The 19471-nt window shown below is 36.2% G+C and overlaps 1 protein-coding gene across 2 annotated transcripts in view; it reads right to left on the reverse strand.

Annotated features, from left to right (window-relative positions):
• CPED1 (cadherin like and PC-esterase domain containing 1) overlaps positions 1–19471 on the reverse strand; it is a 286576-nt gene that overhangs the window by 178464 nt on the left and 88641 nt on the right. For both annotated transcript variants that reach the window (XM_090287436.1, XM_090287437.1), the window contains 2 exons: positions 7167–7299; positions 5701–5869 (listed from right to left, as the gene is read on the reverse strand). In XM_090287436.1, coding sequence (XP_090143562.1) covers positions 5701–5869; positions 7167–7299 — 302 coding nt within the window. The remainder of the gene's footprint in view (positions 1–5700; positions 5870–7166; positions 7300–19471) is intronic.

Raw genomic sequence — 19471 nt, forward strand, 5'->3', positions numbered from 1 at the left:
AGGCCATCTACTCCAAGGCTCCAGTTTAGAAAAATAATACCTGTTCTCGGCAAGTCCTCAACTGGGCCTTTCCTCATCCTTGCGCTGGTATCCACTAGATGGTGCAAAGGAGAAGCGGACTTTGGATAGGTGAAAAGGATGCAGCAAAGGAGGAGGGAAATACACATCCTAACATCCAAGATACCACTGAGGAATTCCCATTCCCATCTTGAAAGCACCCTAAAGGAATTCCCATACCTCTCCTAATTTCACACTTTCTGAAATTTCTGAATATTAGCTAACCTCCATTTTTCTGGATATATAATTAATAACTGCCCATCAGTTTTCTAGTACTAAAGGGAATTATTTTTTCAATAATAATGGGAATAATAATTAGCAAATTTACTCATTAGTTGAGTTTTACCTTATGTTGTCATTGTAATGCATTATATATATATATGTACATATACCTGTATAATGCAGACATTTCAGTTAATTATATTTGCATATATGTATCAGTTCACTACATTAACTCAGAAGACAGGTTTGAATTTACATATAACTTTTTTTTGTTACAGAACATACTCTTTAATCATATTTTTCCAAGATGAAAGTTTTTAATATGTTATCATTAATAAGGTATCTTTAATTAAAATGATAATAATGATAGACAACCATGCATTGTAAACATTGTTTGAGTGGCTACATGTGCCAGGTGCTCTCTGAGGCTCTGAGGCTATAGACATGGCACCTGTGGCTCTGAAACTCAGGGTCATGCGTTTAAATGGTCATTTTTGATCAAATAAACATGAGCACAATTATTGAATAATTTTATTTCTATTTAGAGTAACAATTGACACTCAGTATTAAAAATTTAATAAATGTACAAAATCACCTGACAAATCTTTTATAGAACAAAGTTGGGAATGAATAAAATTTTTCAAAACAGGAGACAAAGATCCTATCAATGGTATAAAATTGTTTTGCATTGATGGGATGTACTTTAAAATCATGTGCAGTTGCAAGCAATTATTCTTTTCAGAAAGCAAACATATCTAAAATAATATTTAATGCCAGTGTGGGCTGATTAGGTAACTGCTTTTTTGCAATTATTATCTTGATTTTTACTCTAAGTTGGCTTTAGTCACCTGTTTATTTATTTAATTTTATGCTGGTTATCTATCATTTCTATTTATATAAAATCATGCGTTAAAATGAACACCCTGATGTAATTTTTAAATTTAATCCAAGCAAGAGTAGATTAAATAATACATCAACTCATTTTACAAACTCCCAGGAGCAGGTTTTTATTCACATTCTTTCTACAGCTGATATAAATCTCCCTGGCCTGCGGAAGGGCCAGATGCTCAGTGAAAAAAGTCTTTTACAAGGTCTGTTCCACAGTCTGCAGTTTTAGATGTAAAATGAAGATTGGGAGAAGAACACTTTCTAAGGTTGAAAACTATACTGTAACTTTATACTTGCTTCCAAAGACATTACTCATTTTTACCCTGGGAATATATGAGCTATCTCACCTGACATGATGAAAGGCACTGCAGAAATATTGACGGAAAACGAGGCTAACTTCATCCCTGCAACACATCATGTTTCCAAAAGTGAGTATGAGATATATGCATTCTTTTAAAAGGGTCCTTGTAAATAATCACATTTTCCGCTTTGCCAAAGTTCCCTCTCCTCTCTGCACATTTGCTGATCGCATCGATGTGAGAGGCACTTCAAGCACTGGGAATGGAAGAATGGTCCCCTAAAGGCCAACGCAGCGGTGCTGGACAGCCGGTGATTTAGAGCCCCAGACTGGGCAGGAGCTTGCTCTAATTTGGGTTTCCAGCGGAGATGATTCTCACAGATACCAACTTGAGAAAGGCTGCAGTATCTCATGTTTCCCCCTCTCTGTCAAAGTGGCCCTGCCAGGGCATTAAGATTATGACATCTGTCTAATGCATTTACTGAAAAAACACGGGAAGATCATTGTAAACTACAGGGACTAAATTAGACAGGGATGAAACAGACTTGGGCAAGTTATTCACACAGTTAAAATTTTTTAAATGATCTTCAACTGAAGTCAATCCAAGACACATTTAGAGAGAGCTGATTACATTCAAGGAATCATCTTCATATAACTTTTGAATACTGAATATCATCAAATGAACATCTTTCAATGTGGGATGGTTGATCAAACTATGAATTCATTTATGTCTCAACTAGATAAAATAAGGCTTTTCACAGTTCTTCCTGTCAGAAGTCACAAATCACTCCAGCAATACATTTTCATCAAAGCAGTCAGCTATGATCACAGGTATAAAGAATCTTCAGATGTCAAAAACTAGTTACAGATATGAGACTTTCCTCCCTACTGGATAATCTTACAATGGATGAAGGAATGACCTGTGACTTTTTACTGTAAGAACCAAATTTCAATTTATGATATTTCTTGCAGTTAGTCTATGTGACCCGTGTATAAAGACAGCCATGGATACATTAGACCAAAAGGTATAGTTAGAATGGTTATGAAAGAGTTGTAAATTCATAGATATAACTGCAGTATATTATAATTAAATTGATAACTTTTTTAGAAGAAGACATTTTTAAATAAACTATCACTCAGACTGTATTTGTTATACTTACCAAGAAAATGACATTGCCTTGGCAAAAAAGGTCTGTACATAAAATGGCATATGAAAAGATGCTCTACGTCATTAATCTTTGAGAAATGCAAATCAAACCCACAGCAAGATATTACCTCACACCTTTTAGAATGGCCATTATTAAAATATAAGATATAACAAGAGTGAGGATGCAGAGAAAAGAGAACCCTTGTATACCATTGGTGGGGATGTAAATTGGTACAGCCACTGAGAAAAACAGTATGGCTGGTCCTTAAAAAATTAAAATAGAACTGCCATATGATCCTGCAATTACACTTCTAGGTAATTTATCTGAAGAAAACAAAAACACTAATTTGAAAAGATACATGCACCCTGCATGTTCATTGCAGCATTATTTATATAGCCAAGATATGGAAGCATGTCATCGATGGTGGAGTGGATAAAAAAAATTGTGATATATATATTTGCAAAAATCATGATTGGATCTTGAGGGCATATGCTAAGTGAAATAAGTGAGACAGAGAAAGGCAAATCCCACAGATCTTTCTAATATGTGGAATCTAAAAATAGATAAATAAATAACTACAAGCTCATAGATACAGAGAACAGACTGGTGGTTTCCAAAGGTGGCCCATGGGGGTGGGATGAAAAAAAATGGGTAAAATGTTTTTTTTTCTTTGTTTAAATCAATCCAATAAAAAACAAAATAATATGGAAAGATCTCTAGATATGTTTTAAATGATAAAAGCAAGACACAAATCAGTGTATATGGTTTACTACCATTTGAGTAAAGAAAATGAGAAGGATATCGATCTAAAAAAATGAATCAAATAATATAGTAAGCAAATGTTTCAGTTGCTATTAATTTTCTTTCCTTTTTTCCATTTCCTTCCCCTTTTAAATTTGAAATCCTTTGGAAATACCTAACACTTAAATTTTAAATTATTTTTATTATATAGAAGAGGATTTTAGAAAAAATTAGTTTATAAATATAGTTTACAAATTTCCACTGTCCATTATTTCTCAAATTTGCTTTTCTTAATATTTTTCCGCTCTCTCCAAAGCATGATCAGATAAAGTATCTAGCAACAGACCTAATTGGAAATAAATGAGCTCGTAGTTATATCTGTTATTACTTTCAGACCTCTTTAGCTGCCAGAATATTCTATAAGTATCCACAGATAACCAGTTTAGTGGGCTTGCCTCACTGCAGTGCATAAATCACTACTGATTTAACTAAGTAATTCAGCCTTTGAATTCAGGACCCAGTGCACACACACACACATTATGTTTTGTGGAATTTAAGAACAGTATTTAATAAAACTCTGATGTCAATGATTAGCCGTCAAAGTGGGTTTTGGTTCTTACACATTAGCACTGAGAACTGTTTCTGTATATTTTTTCACATCTAAAAATATCAAGAGAAAGCAGTGTTTGGAGGACAGCACTGATTTAACAGATAAGGATAATCGATTTGTTTTAGCTGAAGCAATAAATACTTCAGTTGAAGGGTAAATTAATATTCCTTTGTTTTCTGAAGTCTACCTGTAGCATTAAGTATAACTTTGACCTCATAAGGAATAATTGCTCACTGACACATTAACCCAGGAAGCTGCACTGCCTCCTCCCTGTGAGAGCAGGTAATTGTGTTGTCTAGAATAATCAGGCAAGATCTTGAAAAGTCAAATCCCAAAGACGGGATGAAAATGACAAGAACCACGTGCTTTCCGTGCTACAACTGCAGCTTGATCTGCTCCCACAGACACAACAAAGATGTGAATGAAAAACAAAATAGTAAATAGAGCATGAAAAATAAAGAAATCAAATCACGGAGAGCTTGCTTTTCCCATGATGTAACATTAGGAAATCCATAAAAACTATCACAAAAATGCCTATTATTTTTACCAGTCAATGCTACTGGCTGGGGAAGTAGTGTTTAAATGAAAAAGAAATAAAGTTTGAACCAAATATTTGGAGTACCTATAGACTCAGGGTTTTTTTGTTTTTGTTTTGTTTTTTATCAAGATGGTGACTAGCATAGCTGAAATGAGACTGAAGCATGAATTTAACAAAGGGACAAATAATAAAAACCGGTGTGAAATGGATTCTGAAAGTTGTTTGGAGCTGGTCCGGCCAGTGGTGGCAGTGGACAGGAACGACTCCAGCTTGGGGAGGATGGCGGCAGAGGCTTACAGGACAGGCTGGAGGAAAGGATTTTCCTCTCCCTCGGCCCTCGCGGTCCACTGCCTCCTCCTTTCCTGGTAAGGGCGTGAAGTTCACCTGCTCAGGGGACGAACTGATGAGGAAATGTGTGGGATTATGTTCACTCCACCCTATTTCCTCTCAAACCCTGAGTATGATGGGTATCATGGAGGGAAGTTCCTTCTCCCAGGGCTCTTCTCCCTAAGAGTTTAGGGGATGAGATTCTGACCAGAGAAATCTCCTTCTATGCATCCTCTAAAACATTATTTCTGTAGAATCGGAAACACCGTAAAATTTAAAAAATATCTTGTCACTAGAACTTTTTTTCAACAGCATTAACTTGAGTAACCTTTTATAACTAAACTTATTGTGTTATTATTAAGTTCTTCCCTGAAGACTTTATCATCCTTTATGTCAGGGCTTAGTACTATATCAGGACCACTTGAGAGCTTTGTTTTTCAGTCAGCAAATTTTCCATAGGTACTGTTGTAATGAAATAGGCATTTTGCTTCCTAAGAATGAAGCAAAACCATAAGGGCAAAATTACTATATTTTTATTTGTTGCACTGACTATATTTTGCTTGAATGGTGACAAGTCAAGAAAAACAGAATACAATTGAGAACTAAATAAGTCAAAGAACTAAATGAAAATGATGAATTCAGAAAAAAAAAAAAAAGATGTAGCCTTTGTGATTCCTAGTGAATTAAGTGGCTTCAAGTTCATTTTTGAACCTACAAATGTTAAATGAAAATCTCTGCTCACAGCAATAAAATGGTGCAATTTTTGTACAACGGGATTTCATAATCATAAAGGTTGGAGAAAGGCAGCTCAACTCACTTTATTTCTCCTCAGTATACTTTGTGTGAAATAACAGCTCAATGGAAATTTTACCTTCACCGTGAGGCGTTTTTTCTTTGGTGGAGCCCAGACTGTGCCGGTTGAATGAATGAAGGCACGCAGAGGGGTTAAGGATGTCACCAACACATATGCTTTCAGAATCACAGACAGGTCTTCAGCTCTCAAGACTGCTTTGTGTGGAGCAAGGACTGTTGTGTGATCCCTAAAAAATAAAGCAACGCAATGTCCTACGATTAAGGTGAGAATGTAATTTGTAAATTACCACAAAGCTCTGTACGCCCGTCTGTCCTTTGCTGGACCCCAGCCTTCAGTGTGCAGTTTTCCCTAAATAATTTTACTGTTTATTGGCATCACTACCAGGGGATGTACAGATACAGAGAAAAAGGATCAAAATAATTGTTCTCCACTCATGCAGATTTAATAAAAATATTTTCTAAAAGTAAAAAAGGTATAAAAATATACCTAAATTAAGGTTTAAAGATTTAAAAATTTTATATCAGTCACTTATGGTACCATCATGACAAAAGTGATACAACTTACAGCTTAAGGAGCAGCAAAACACCTAAAATTTTCTGGTTCTGCCCTTGCCTGCCTTTATTCTACCTTTTCCTCAATAAGAAAAGATGTTAAGTTTCTCAATAGTGCACAGGTCACCAAAAGTATGCCAAAACACTTTCCCTGCTAGTTCATTTCTAATAACCCTCATCATATATAATTAAGAGTTAACTTCAGGAATGAAACATCAGGAAAACACTTCAGTCTACAAAGGAAAAATAACAGTAGTTGAATGTTTTATGATGGAACAACTGTAATTTCATCAGAAGTGGTACCAAAATGTATAACTATTTGCTTTTCTGCACCACATTTCTGTATTCAAAAGGTGTAACTGATTAATGAAAAGATTGTGCTATTTCAGTTTGTGAAGTCTTGGCAAACAAAAGATATATATGATTCTTCAGTAACTACTATTAACTGTGGAAATACTGCCTAATAATTATAAAATTAGATGAGGAAAAGTATTTTGTGCCTTGGATAAGATAATTAAAATCCCTTAATTTATCTTTACAAAATCATTTCCCTAGAGAATAATGTGGTACCCTGAGTTGTTTCTTAGATCCAGGAAACCATAAGAAAAAAGTGATCAGGAACAAAAATTCCATCAGCCATACTCAAAGACTAAAGTAATGTCATTTGAGTATAAAATGGAAGTTAAAATTTTACAGTTTCACATTTTCAAAGTTTTAAATTCAACTTACATTAATTTAACTTGCCAGTTAAGAGTCCTATTTACCCAAATGTTTATTCTATGGCAGAAGTTTGAATTCGTCTAGAAGAAAATCAATGATGGCATTTTTTATTTAAAAGAGATAGCCAAAAATTTATGACAGAGACCTAATAATTCAAACCTGCAAAAACTCCTAGATCTATTCAGTGCTTTTGTCTTGTTAACTGTCTCCTAAAATGCATGCTGAATATAACAATTCAAATGATTAGCTTACAGCTGTTCATGTCTCCAGGCCCACGGTTTCCACATATGTGGCTTCACTGTTTTTGAAAGGTGACTCCAAGTACTCATCTTGAATTGTATGCTCTGGTCCGAACACACAGAGGGGCTCACCAGTAGTCTCAGTTCTGAAAAGATTCAAAAGAGCAATAAACAGTCATTCTATTGTCTCCTTTTGAAATTGCTTCCAAAATAGAGTCTGCTGTGTTAAAACTACCTTTGTTTTGTAGTATGTTCTCCTACTGCAGACTAGGAAAACAAGTGTAATAACTGATTTCACATTTTCTTGCTCAGAAGAGGGGTAGACATAATGTCTCCAACTGCCCTGCACCAAGCAGATCTATCTGTGATGCAGCTAAGAGATGCAATCTCAATATGAGAAGGCAGCTGCAGGAGCCAACTCCGTTTGCAAGATGAATATTACATAGGCAGGTTGAGTTTATTTCCTGACAATACAGTCCTCCATGTGTACAGTCTGTCACGCTCCGTGACCTAACAACAGTGCTTTATTTGTAAAATATTATTTATTTGGGTTTTGTATTATATAAAAGTAAAGACCAACAATAGTGACTTACTTAAAAGACCATGTTGATATTTTTAAAAACAGATGTGCATAATTTAAAAAATTAAATTGTACAGAAAGTTATCAAATGAAAAGAAAAGCATCTAGCAATGCACCCCCATCTAGGACCCCTCCCCTTTAAGCCAAAGCTTACATATTCACTTTAGTGTCTAGATAAGCAGAAAATTGGTAAGATGCACATGACTCTTCAATATATAACTTGAAATAAATTTCAGTATACAAACATAAATCTATATATGAAGATACAGACAGTCCCCAACTTATGATTTTTTGACTTTACGATGGTGCAAAAGCAATACATATTCAATAGAAACCATACTTCAAAATTTGGATTTTGATCTTTTCCCGGGCTAGAGGTATGTGGTATCATACTTGCTTGCGATGTTGGGCAGCAGCACGACCTGCAGCTCCAAGTCAGCCCTGCCATCACGACACTCTGAACCAGTGATTTTCAACCTCTTCCATCTCAGGGCACACATAAACTAATTACTAAAATTCTGCAGCACACCAAGAAAAATATTTATACATAGGTATAATTTTGATTCATTCACACCGAATGGTTATTGTTGTTGTTGTTTTTTATTTGACAATCTAAGGCAGAGGTCCCCAAACCCCGGGCTGTGAGCAAAGCTCACCTGGGCTTCACCTCCTACCGTTCCCATACCCATCTACAGGTCCCTGGTGCCAAAAAGGTTGGGAACTGCTGATCTAAGGGAAAAGAGCTCAGTGCCCCCAACTAGTCAGGTATCACATGTTTTAAAAATCCTTGCAGCATACCAGTTGAAAATCGCTGTTCTAAACAACGGATACACTACAGTGTATTCATTGTGTTAGATGATTCTGTCCAACTGTAGGCTAATGTAAGTGTTCTGAGCATGTTTAAAGTAGGTTAGGCTAAGCTATGCATTCAGTAGATTAGATGTATTAAATGTGTTTTCAATTTATGAAGCATTTATCAGGAAGTAATCCCACTCTAAGTCAAGGAGCATCTGTATTTCTGCTTTTTAAGTTATCAAAAAGAGATATTATAATGGTCTGTGCTGGCTTATTCACCTACTAATCCATCCTGGAGTCCCTTCCATATCAGCATATATATAATTACCTTATACTTCTTGTTGGCTTAGAGGGTTTCGTTAAGTGAATATACATTTAATTTAACCATTCCCTTTTTTGTCGTATATTCAGATGATTTTTGTAATGTTTTCCTTTCACTATTTCAAAAATACTACAATGAATGCTCTTATATATATATTTTGGTGTACCTTTACAAGTTTATCTAGGGTCAATTTTAATCTGCATGTATGACTGCCAGGTCAGTGAGTAAATGCACTGTAAATTTGGCATACATTATTACTTACTCAGCTTCCAAAAAGGTTGCCCCAATTTCCACTATCTTCAACAGCATGTGAGAGTTGTTGCTTCCTTACTGCCCGGTCACAGTACTTTATTTTTAAATTATACAATATATCTAGCTCTCAAAATGGAACAAAGCTTTTAAATTATTTCCCCCCTGTGCACGTTTCATCAATACTAACATAGTCTAATTTAAAACACTTCACACTCTTAAGTAAAAGTCAGCAGAAGTCAAGCTGTTCAATGTATTCCCATATCTCATTATTTAGCACAGTGTGATCTTTCTCAAAAAACGATGGCCTATTTGTGAGGCTTCCCTATTAATGACGTTTTAACACATCTTAATAAAAGAAATATTCAATCTTTTTGTTTCTAGATGTGACAAGTAAAAAGTCATTAAGGTCATTTCCTTTCGTAGGAATCAGTTGAAGTGTCTGTATAAGCCTTTAGATTTTCAGTAAGAAAATAAGTGTCTGTGTTTTTGTTTTTCACTAGACAATTTTGTAGATTAAATTTGCAGGAAGAAAATATGTGAGGTTTTTTTTTTTCACTAAGTAGTTTTTTTTTTACAATTTATTATTTGGAAAAATTTTGTCTCCCTTGAAGCATTAATTTGTAGACTTTTTTTTTTTTTTTTTTTTTTGTATAATAAGAGAATAGTGTAATTTACTCCGATTTCCCTTTACCTTTGCTGCCAAGAAGCAAAGCATCGATTTGAAACCCAGACAGAGGTGACCTTGAAGAAACCAGACATATTAAGTGTTTCACCAAGGTAGGAGCTCAATAATTTTGAGGCAGCAGTCAACAAATATGTCAAAAGAGTAAATAAGTTTATGTCACTCTTTTTGTTTAGTTCAAATGGAAGAGCCCATGCCAGGTACTTGAAGGAATCCAATACAGGAATTGCAAAAAATATGTCAGATTCCCATATCAGCCTCTAAAACTGTGGTCGAACAATGAAACTGAATATTGAGCAAGGTAATTTTTACCCTTTGTGATGTGTGTGTGTATGTGTGTGTGTTACTTTTAATTATATTATTCCAGGTTCAGAGGTTACATTTATGATTCTAAACAAATAAACAAAACTCAATATTTACGTGTCCCCTGACATCTAAAATCATGCCTACTTCCCTTGATTACAGCCAAAAATTAAAAGTAAGCTCCATTGATACATTTTAAAAGCTGCAAGTGCATTTTATGGAGCCTTTACAAATAGTTTTGGAAACTTTAAATACCCTAGGTTTTTATTTGATTGAGCCAAAGTTTGTCAGCAGTCCTCATTCCTTAAACCTTTCATTTGCCATTTCTATCAAGGGCTCTCTCAATATTCCAGTCCAATCCACTTGTCTTAATTCCCATTCCCCTTCTTCCTTGGACACACACAAAGAGCCTAGAAATCTATAAACAGTGCCAAAAGTAGCTTTTGTTTTTGGAAGAAATTTGAGATATGAGGGTCTATGATACAGTCTTCAAATGGCCTTGTAATTCATTAACACGTGTTTATTAAATACGGAGGACCATGCATGTGTCTTTAGGGTTTTTCTATTGTCAGGTAGCCTTGCTCTGGGAAATCACCTGGAGAACAGTCTAGGATTTTACACCAGATTTATTGAAGGAAGGGAGGGAAAAGGGTTAGAGGTAAGAGGAAACTCCTGGACCAACTTAAGGGCCCATAGGATCAAGAGAAGAGAAAAGGGGGAATGGGGAAGGGGGAAGGGGGAGAAGAGGAAGGAAGGGGGGGGGTGGAGACTCCCAGTCACCTGCACAAGCCCATAGAAATCACCTGCCTGTGGTGTTGCAGGCACTGTCTCCACACCTTTCCAAACATACATTCCGGTTAGGGTGAGTTTACTCATCAACACATTCAGCAGGTTATTCACATCTTCCTGCTTTTCTCTCACCAGACCAGTCAATATATCACACTAGGTCCATCAACATTTCTTCTGGGAACAAGCAAAGTCCATTTTTATTTCCTATGGGAGGGGCTGGGACCAGGTTAATTTGCATATGGTTCATTTGCTTGTCAAAAGTCCAGGCAGGCAGTCCAGCTGCCACCATATTCTGACACCTATCCCATACTTTGAGAACTTAACGGATAGCAAATACAGAGATGAAATATTATATGAACTTCTATGTATTATCTACTCTTAGCTTACTTTAAAGAACTCTAAAGTCTATAACTTTACCACTTACCCGGAATAAAAATAAACAATTTGTTAGGGATACCTGAAGACTGCTTTTATTGTGCCTCCTAATATCTGGTTGGCCAGACACTGAGTACCTGCTGACTGTGGTTCAGTTTTATGAAAATGAAGCTTAAACCTGAACCACGAGACATGGGTTTTCAGTCTGAGTCTTAACAACCAACGCTTAATGGGCATGTGACATTGTCAAGGAATCTTCTAGAATCCAGAATGCGCTTCCCTACAAACTTTCTGAATGTCCCACATTGCTAAACACAATGCTTATACAAAACAAGTGGTCAGTAAATGTTTGTTCTAGCAATGAACTAGTTTGGGGGGGGGGTTAATTCAACATGCACTTAAAACAGAATGGTATTTCAATGTATTAAAGTATTTATTTGGTCATTTATTTTTTCCCTTTTATGTGACATATAATTATATATATAAGCATCACAGCCAGAGACTAAACACTGGAAAACTCTCATACTAGCAAGGGTTACCCACTAAATTTATATTGAATTTTATTTAATATTTTGCCCCACAGGTAATAGTTAAGAGGAAAGAAATAGTGAAAATATAATTATATTTCACAAATGCTTGAATATTGTCTTACATTTAGTATTAGGAAGCTAAATTTAGCCACTATTTTCTTATTTTAAGACTTTCAATGAAGCCAAAGACCTTAATTAATTATTATCAATTAGTTTTGAGATTAGACATATAAATACATACTATTGGTGGATGTATTAATTGTTCTTCTTGGCTGAGGATACTTACAAGTCTTAGTCCTTAGCCCATAGGCATAAAAACTCTGCAAATATATCCTCAGAATTTACATGCATAGCAAATATAGCCAGGAAATAACTCTGTCAGGGCTTGGGAGAAAATGGATGAGTGGCAGAATCAAAGAGGTAACTGAAGAAACTGCTAACCAAGAAACTTAACAGAGAGACTATTAAAGAAGGGAATGTTAACAAACAATCACAAGGGAAGAGTTAAGGACAAACAGCAATAAGTAGTAAAGCTTCCCGTGGCTGACAAATAGAAGCTCTTGCCACTCCTAGTCCAAGAGGGGGACAATCACAGAACCAGGCAAAAGGCACAGCTATGGGCGAGGCATGGAGAGGAAACTATGGCCTCAGGTAGAAGAGCTCAGGCACTTCCATCCCAAGTTCCTGCAGGGAAGAAGCCAGGAAACAAAACTCTCCATCTGAGCTCCGCTCTCCCACCTGAAGTCAGGGTGCCAGGAAGCCCTGCTGATGCAGTCTGTGGAGGACAGCTTTCTGGGGAAAAGTCTAGAGTGAACATGGAGAGGTAAATGGAGAATATCCCGCACAAACCCTATACTTGGAAAATAACTCATTTTGGTGCTAGTCTTCTCCTTCCGCTCACTTGGATAACAAGAGATATGTGTGTGTTGGTCATAGAAAATGGGGCTGAAATGAAAAGAATGAGCAAGCCAAGTGCTGAGCAGTTGTGCTAGAGTTGTAGGAGAATCTTTTTGTTCACAGCCTAGGAAATGAGTGTAACGTGGGCAAGGATTGCTTTTCTCTCTCAACTTCAATGTGGTGTTTGTTAGAGTGGCATGATCAGCTCGGCCATATCAGGATGCTGCAATGACACTGATGCAGCACCAATGAGGAGGCAGGGAGGGACACCCTGAGATGAAGCATCTAAGACCAAGAGGTCCAATATCAGCAGAGCTCCCTGGAACTAATGTGAGCACAGAAAACCATGTTCAAGGTCACCAGCAGACAGCCAAGGGGAAAACTATATGGAGGCTGGACCAGGCAGACTAAACATGGACCCGAGGAGACATGGGTGAACCCAGTAAAGACATATATTCTAATTTTCCCAGCATATTGTCATATAGTTGCTGATTATTTGTTTCTTCAGAAGTATTTTACAAATAGTATACCAAATAACATTTATTTTTAAGAGCCTAACTCCTGTCTGTTAATGGATTTCTATTCATAGATGTGACCATGAACTAATTCTTTAAGTTTAGTATCTTTACCTAGAAAATGAGGATAATAATAATAGTAATAACAATAAGAACCTACATCATATGGACTCTGACAGAACTAAATATGGAATTTCCTTAAAATACTTTGCACAGCATTTGGCATATATTGAACAACCAAAAATATTAAATAGCAACTAGTAGTAGAAGTTTACCCTGGCTGGTTTGGCTCCGTGGATTGAGCGTCGGCCTGCGAGCTAAGTGTCGCTGGTTCGATCTTCCAGTCAGGGCACATCAGAGAAGGAAAACTCTGACTCCAAAAAACCTCCGCTGCCTTGCGGCATACCTCTTCAGGGGAAAGGCTAAGGGAGTAAACCCCGACAGAAAATCCGGAGCCGGAGTCCCTAAGGCGGTTTGACATTGTAGTCAACACCGGCAACTCCTGCGGCGCACCTGAAGCCAAGCTGTATTGACTCCGTCTTTCCCTTGGATCCTTCAGCTGCGAAGAGAGGGGGGGTCTGCTGCATGGGCAACAGCAGACCCTCCATATCACCCTGCCCAGGCTCTGTAGCTTCAGCTTCACTGGAGAGGACACTCCAGCGTCATCGCAAGATGTCGATTCAACACGGGAGGAGACAGATACCGTGTCACTCCCAAGTCGGACTGCACAGCCATTCTCGGCGGTGCAGATAGACTCTTAAGAAGCTACACCATCGTCTCTCGAGACGGACGGCTGCCGATGAGTAGAAGTTTAGCATAATCCGTTTCTACAACCTAGAAAACCTGTTTACAACTTTAGAAATTTCAAAGTGTAACTAAAACTTTGCCCCTTTTGAATTTTTTAACACTAAGGGCTTCTTACCACTGCAGACTACCAAATAATGGCTAATCTATTAAACCCTCATTTATGTGATTCTTAAACATCTGACATTTGACATTAGTCTCTTAAGAACAAGGCAGAAAGTATGTGGGATAAGCAAAATGTTGTGTGGACCAAAATGAAAAGAAAAACAAAAAAACACTACAGCATCTTTACTTTAAGTAGCCTATAAAGACACCCTCTGTTTTTAGTGACTGAAGTTTAGCAATGCAGCACCCCAGCAAAGCAGTTCGTTTCCTGTTCAGTTTCACTTGTTTAAAGGAGCTCTGCATTAAAGCTAAGTTTCTATGGCTGGAGTGAGGTGGGGACTGACCCAATTACTGCAATATTTAAGTCTGTTCCTCTTATTTCATTCAGTGAATGACTTCTTTGCAAGCAACCAATACAAATTTAAACAGAACAACCTTAGTCAACAGATTTGTGACACGTGGACAAAACTCTCTGGACTGTTTCAGATATACTTGAACTTTAATGATATAATTTGGATCTGTATACTCCAAACACATTAATTCCTTAATAAGTTTTTACTTTCATTTTATAAAAGTAGCATTGGCCAAATCCTTAAGGGCATTATTAATACATAGTTCTAGCCTTAAGTTAGGGAACTTGAAATTCAAAATTCCTTCCTCAAGATCAGACATTATTATACTATTACCTTTGTGGTTTTGACACCAATAGTTTACTATCTATAGTTTCAGAATATTTTTCATATGCTATTACCATATAAGGGAATCTCAGACCACAAATGCAAATGGCACAGCACTTCAATATAGTACTTATGGAGGAGGGGATAACTTCTACTCTATGTTACAGAAAATGAGATGAAGTCCATGTCCTGATATAAGTGGAGACACAGTCTGATGTGTAAAAATATGACCAGGTCAATGATATAGTAATGTTCTTTAAGTGGGTAGTCAGTGTATAAAGCTTTCACCAACTAACCAATCAATCAATCAAATGTTTATTGAGCACTCAGTAAATGGAAAGCCATAAATGTTCTCCTTTCTGTTGTCAGTAGACATGTCAAAGTCATGTGATTCTATACTATTTTCCTCATGGACTGCTCTATATTTTGACCATGACAGCATAAGAATCTTGAATTCAGCTCATCTTCTTTGGTAATAAAAGCTATGTTTAGAATACTACTTCGATTTTCTTGCCCCTCAGACTTCACTGCAATAACTAAATAGCATGAAAGATTGTTTTATTATTTTATGGCAGCTTAATTTTGCTTTGATGTTTTTCTGTGTGACTTTCCCAGAGGAAAAGAAAAAATAATGCTTGACTACTTCAGCAAAACTGAAGATGCATAATTCATTATAAGTTAATGAGCATCATTAATAACAATTTGAAGCACAATCCCCAACAAATATTAATACAGAGTGCAACAAATATGATAATAGAATAGCTGCCTAAGTCCACCCACTACAAAAATAAGTTAATCCCTTTATTAACATTAAACTTTTTTTCCCAGGAACATTTTCTGGAGTAAACCATGAAATATTATTGATATAATTAACATCAGAATAATTAATGACTTAGCAAAACTCTCTAACAGTGATTTGAAATTCTTTTCAAGTATACTGAAGTCAATCCTAATTTAAATGTAAGATACAAACACTGGGGTCATTGCCCCTATTTTAAATAAAACAATGAATTAACATATCTCTCCTTTAATGGCAACTTCACAGACCAACTCAATTTCTAATTTTTACCCTATTTTTGGTATAATAAAGCATACATGATATTACTTCAATTTGCTTCTTTATATCAATATTTGTAAATAATATTCTAAATATAAATGCATTATATGAACCAAGTATATATTTAAACTATCAAGATTTTTCATAATATCTGACTCTTGGAGCGAGACAAAAATATGAAACATTCAGAGACTAGAGCCAATTCTCAAAATGAAATCTAATGAGAGACAGAGATCTAAATACCAGAAATAGGTCAGGAACATGGACTATGTCAAGAGATTTTTCATTAAGACACTGAACAAGCATATTTCTATGGAACCATTTTGTCCTCACATTCTTTCTCTCCAACTGACCAGCAATATCACTGGAAGCAGATATGGCTGACAGGCATTATAACACAGAGTCCACTCCTAATGGATGAAGACACACTTAAAGGGAAGATCAGAAACCAGACAAAACCTGACAAGTTTCTCAAACAATGTCTCAGTGTTGGACCTTAGCTAGGTATATTTGGTAGTAGTCAGGTTCATTGGCCTCTTTTATATCTTATAAATGACTAAAGAATGACTCAATTAATTGAGCTTAAGTGGGAGGAGCCTTCATATCTGAAGTGCTAAATAATCCTTGGTCTTTAAAGATGTTAAATAGGGTCCTCACCAGTATGGTTCAGTTAGTTGGAGCATCATCCTATAAACAGAAAGGTTGCGAGCTCGATTCGCAATCAGGGCCAGGAGCATGACAGGCAACTAATCTACATTCTCTCTCTCCCGTCAATGTTTCTCTCCCTCTCTCTCTCCCTCCCTTCCTCACTCTCTAAAATCAATAAGCATGCCCTTGGGTGAGGATAAAACAAAAAAAAAAAAACAACAAGAAAAGATGTTAATTAATGAATAAAATTCTGAATTCTTGTCTGGATTTTAAACTTTGAAGTTAAACTATCTCTTCTCCAGGTAGAATTTAGACCAGGACATTAAATTCAAATGACTACTTTCTATAAGGATATTCTTCATATTTTCTTCATAAATCTCTGCCAAGATGCTATATACATGAATTATTTTTCAGAGATTCAATATCTTAACTCAGCTTCAATTTAGACATCAGCACATCATCTCAATTAACTCCACATGTTTGCATGTCCCTGACTGAACTTCCAGTTCTAAGCTGCTACTTAAATGTCTTAAAATAGGTGGATGATGGATAACAAGTCATTTATATCTTGCTATTTTTTACCAGGTACATAAAATATCTTAGAACAATTTTGTGACACTCAGTCATTTCAACTCAAATTAGGCTTTGTAGTCACTGCTTTAAAAGGTCCTGGGAGCTCTGGCATCATTCAGGTGTTCAAAGTCATGAGGTAACTGCTTTAAGTCTCTGCTATAGTTTGACTGTAGACCCAGCCAGCAGCAGCGGAATTAAAAAGCTTGGATTGTACATAGTGAAAGAATTCAAGCTATCTTTAAGTCAGAATGGAAAAATATTGGGTAATAATGATAAAATATCAAAAGAAAGGATATCCTTCCTCCTATTTCCTCCAAGAAAGAATGATACATTCTTATTTGGAAGCCAAGTCTTCGTTATCTTATTTGAATAGTAAGAATAGATAAATTAATTTTTTTAATCTACATGAATGAATTGGAAGGAAGAGAGTGTACAGACAGACCAGTGAGGAGAGCTTGTGCCAGATGGTGTTTTGGTGAGTGGGAGGGGGATGCTTAAGGAGAGAAGAGAGTTATAAAAAGAAAATTTGGCAGAAAGGTCATTGTGCTGAAAAAGGCTAATTATCCTATTGCTTACATTTTGTTTCCAACCAGCCTTCCCTCAAAAAAAAATTAAATTTTAAAATAATCCTCAAGGTTTTGGGAGTCAGATCTGTTGTTGGAGGAGGTGTTCTGTTTGTTTATCTGTTTGCTTAACACAACATAGTGCTAAAGCATTTTCTCAAAAGGGCAATTTAGCCTACGTCCCTTTCCATGCCTGGCTTAATCCACTGAGGCCAAGGTCAGGTCCAATTGCCCAAGATGGCAGCTAGGGCTCTTCACAATGAGGGAAGGGGGTTCACTGGCAGCTGACACAAACTCCGATTTAAAGATAAAGTACATGAAGTTTCTGTTAGGAGAAAAGCTGAACTCAAGAGTGTTCATTCAATTTCATGGGTCTAGAGTGAAAAGTGACAGAAGTCCATGGCCACCGTTATCCATCAAATGATTTGCAATTCAGGTTTCAGCACTATGCTTCAAAACTGCTCACCTAATTTCCAGCCTGCCACTACCGCTGACTGCTCAGAGCTCTCTACTCAGCATTTCCTTCAATCACCCAACCCTGGCTTTTATTTACGAAATCTCTTTAAACATTCACAGGATCTTTTAGTCCCAGGAGCTAGAGTTCACATTAGGGCACATGCTTCTGACTAGAAATTTCAAAATTGGCATGAGACTCTAGTTTTTTGTTTTTTTAGTTTTGCTCCCCTCCCCATGAGCCATATTCTGTTATAATTAAGGCTTTTCACCCCAAAATATGTTTCAATAGCTTATAAACAGCAAAATATCCTATTAAAATCTGTCCAACAGGTAAAATTTTTCTTAATTTAAAACTCAAATTACACCTGGTACATTGCTCATTTTGCTCTTGGCACAACACATGTATAGATTTACCAATAAATCATGTAACTGGAAATTTTTAATATCACTCTGTGGGTGGTATCTTTGCTTTTTACAGCCCATTATGAATATAGTTTGAAGTTCTTTCCCTTAAATGACACAATCTCTTCTAAAATTGGCTGTTGAATGACCAACTACATAAGACTGAGAGAAGGAATCTAGAAATAGAAACATTTCAAAATACTGAAGTGAAAAAGATAAATTAGGCATAACCAGTTTACTTAACCATGTAACCTTTCTCCATTTCTTCTTAATTCTGTATATAGATTTAAAGGAGACTTTCTGCCTCTGCAATATTTGGAATGCAAGAATATAAATAGTTATGGCTTTCTATTTTGATGATAAATATAGCCCCATTTTCATACCTTGTTCAAGAGAAATACTTCAAGTCCAGCTGTGACATTGTTAGAGCAATCCTAAACATCACTCTCACAACTCCCAAACAATAAGAAAAGAAAAATATACCCATATTTTTGTTATTCGCTTAAACCTTATGTTCAATAAGAGATTATAAGAATGCTTTCTGGTTATGATTTACCAGTGTAGTAGAGTTTTATCGTGAAACTAATCTGTGTTCATTTAAGAATTCACCACATCTGGCCTTGACTAGCAGAACTGTGGGAGAGGCCTAATAGCAGGCAAGTAAAGGATCTATCTTAAAGAAAAAGAGGTGGCTGTAGAGAAGTCTAAGGATAACAGGATGACATGAAAGAGGAGGGCAGCCTTTAGTATTTTGTTTTTATATTCCATAGGCTCTCTTCCACCACTGGTTTTAGGTAGGAAACTAAAACAATACTAAAAAGTATATATATATTTTTCAAATTATCTGTGAGAGATCGAGAATATAACATCACCTTCAATAGAAAAAGTATATAGCCTAAAGAAGGATTTTGACTACTGATATTTCACTACTAACTCAATTTAGTTTTGACTTATTCAGGATTTAGAGAACACGAAGGGACTTCCAGCCCATGT

This window comes from Furipterus horrens, unplaced genomic scaffold (assembly GCF_987537825.1).
Source record: "Furipterus horrens unplaced genomic scaffold, mFurHor1.1.pri manual_scaffold_9, whole genome shotgun sequence".
NCBI lineage: Eukaryota > Metazoa > Chordata > Mammalia > Chiroptera > Furipteridae > Furipterus > Furipterus horrens.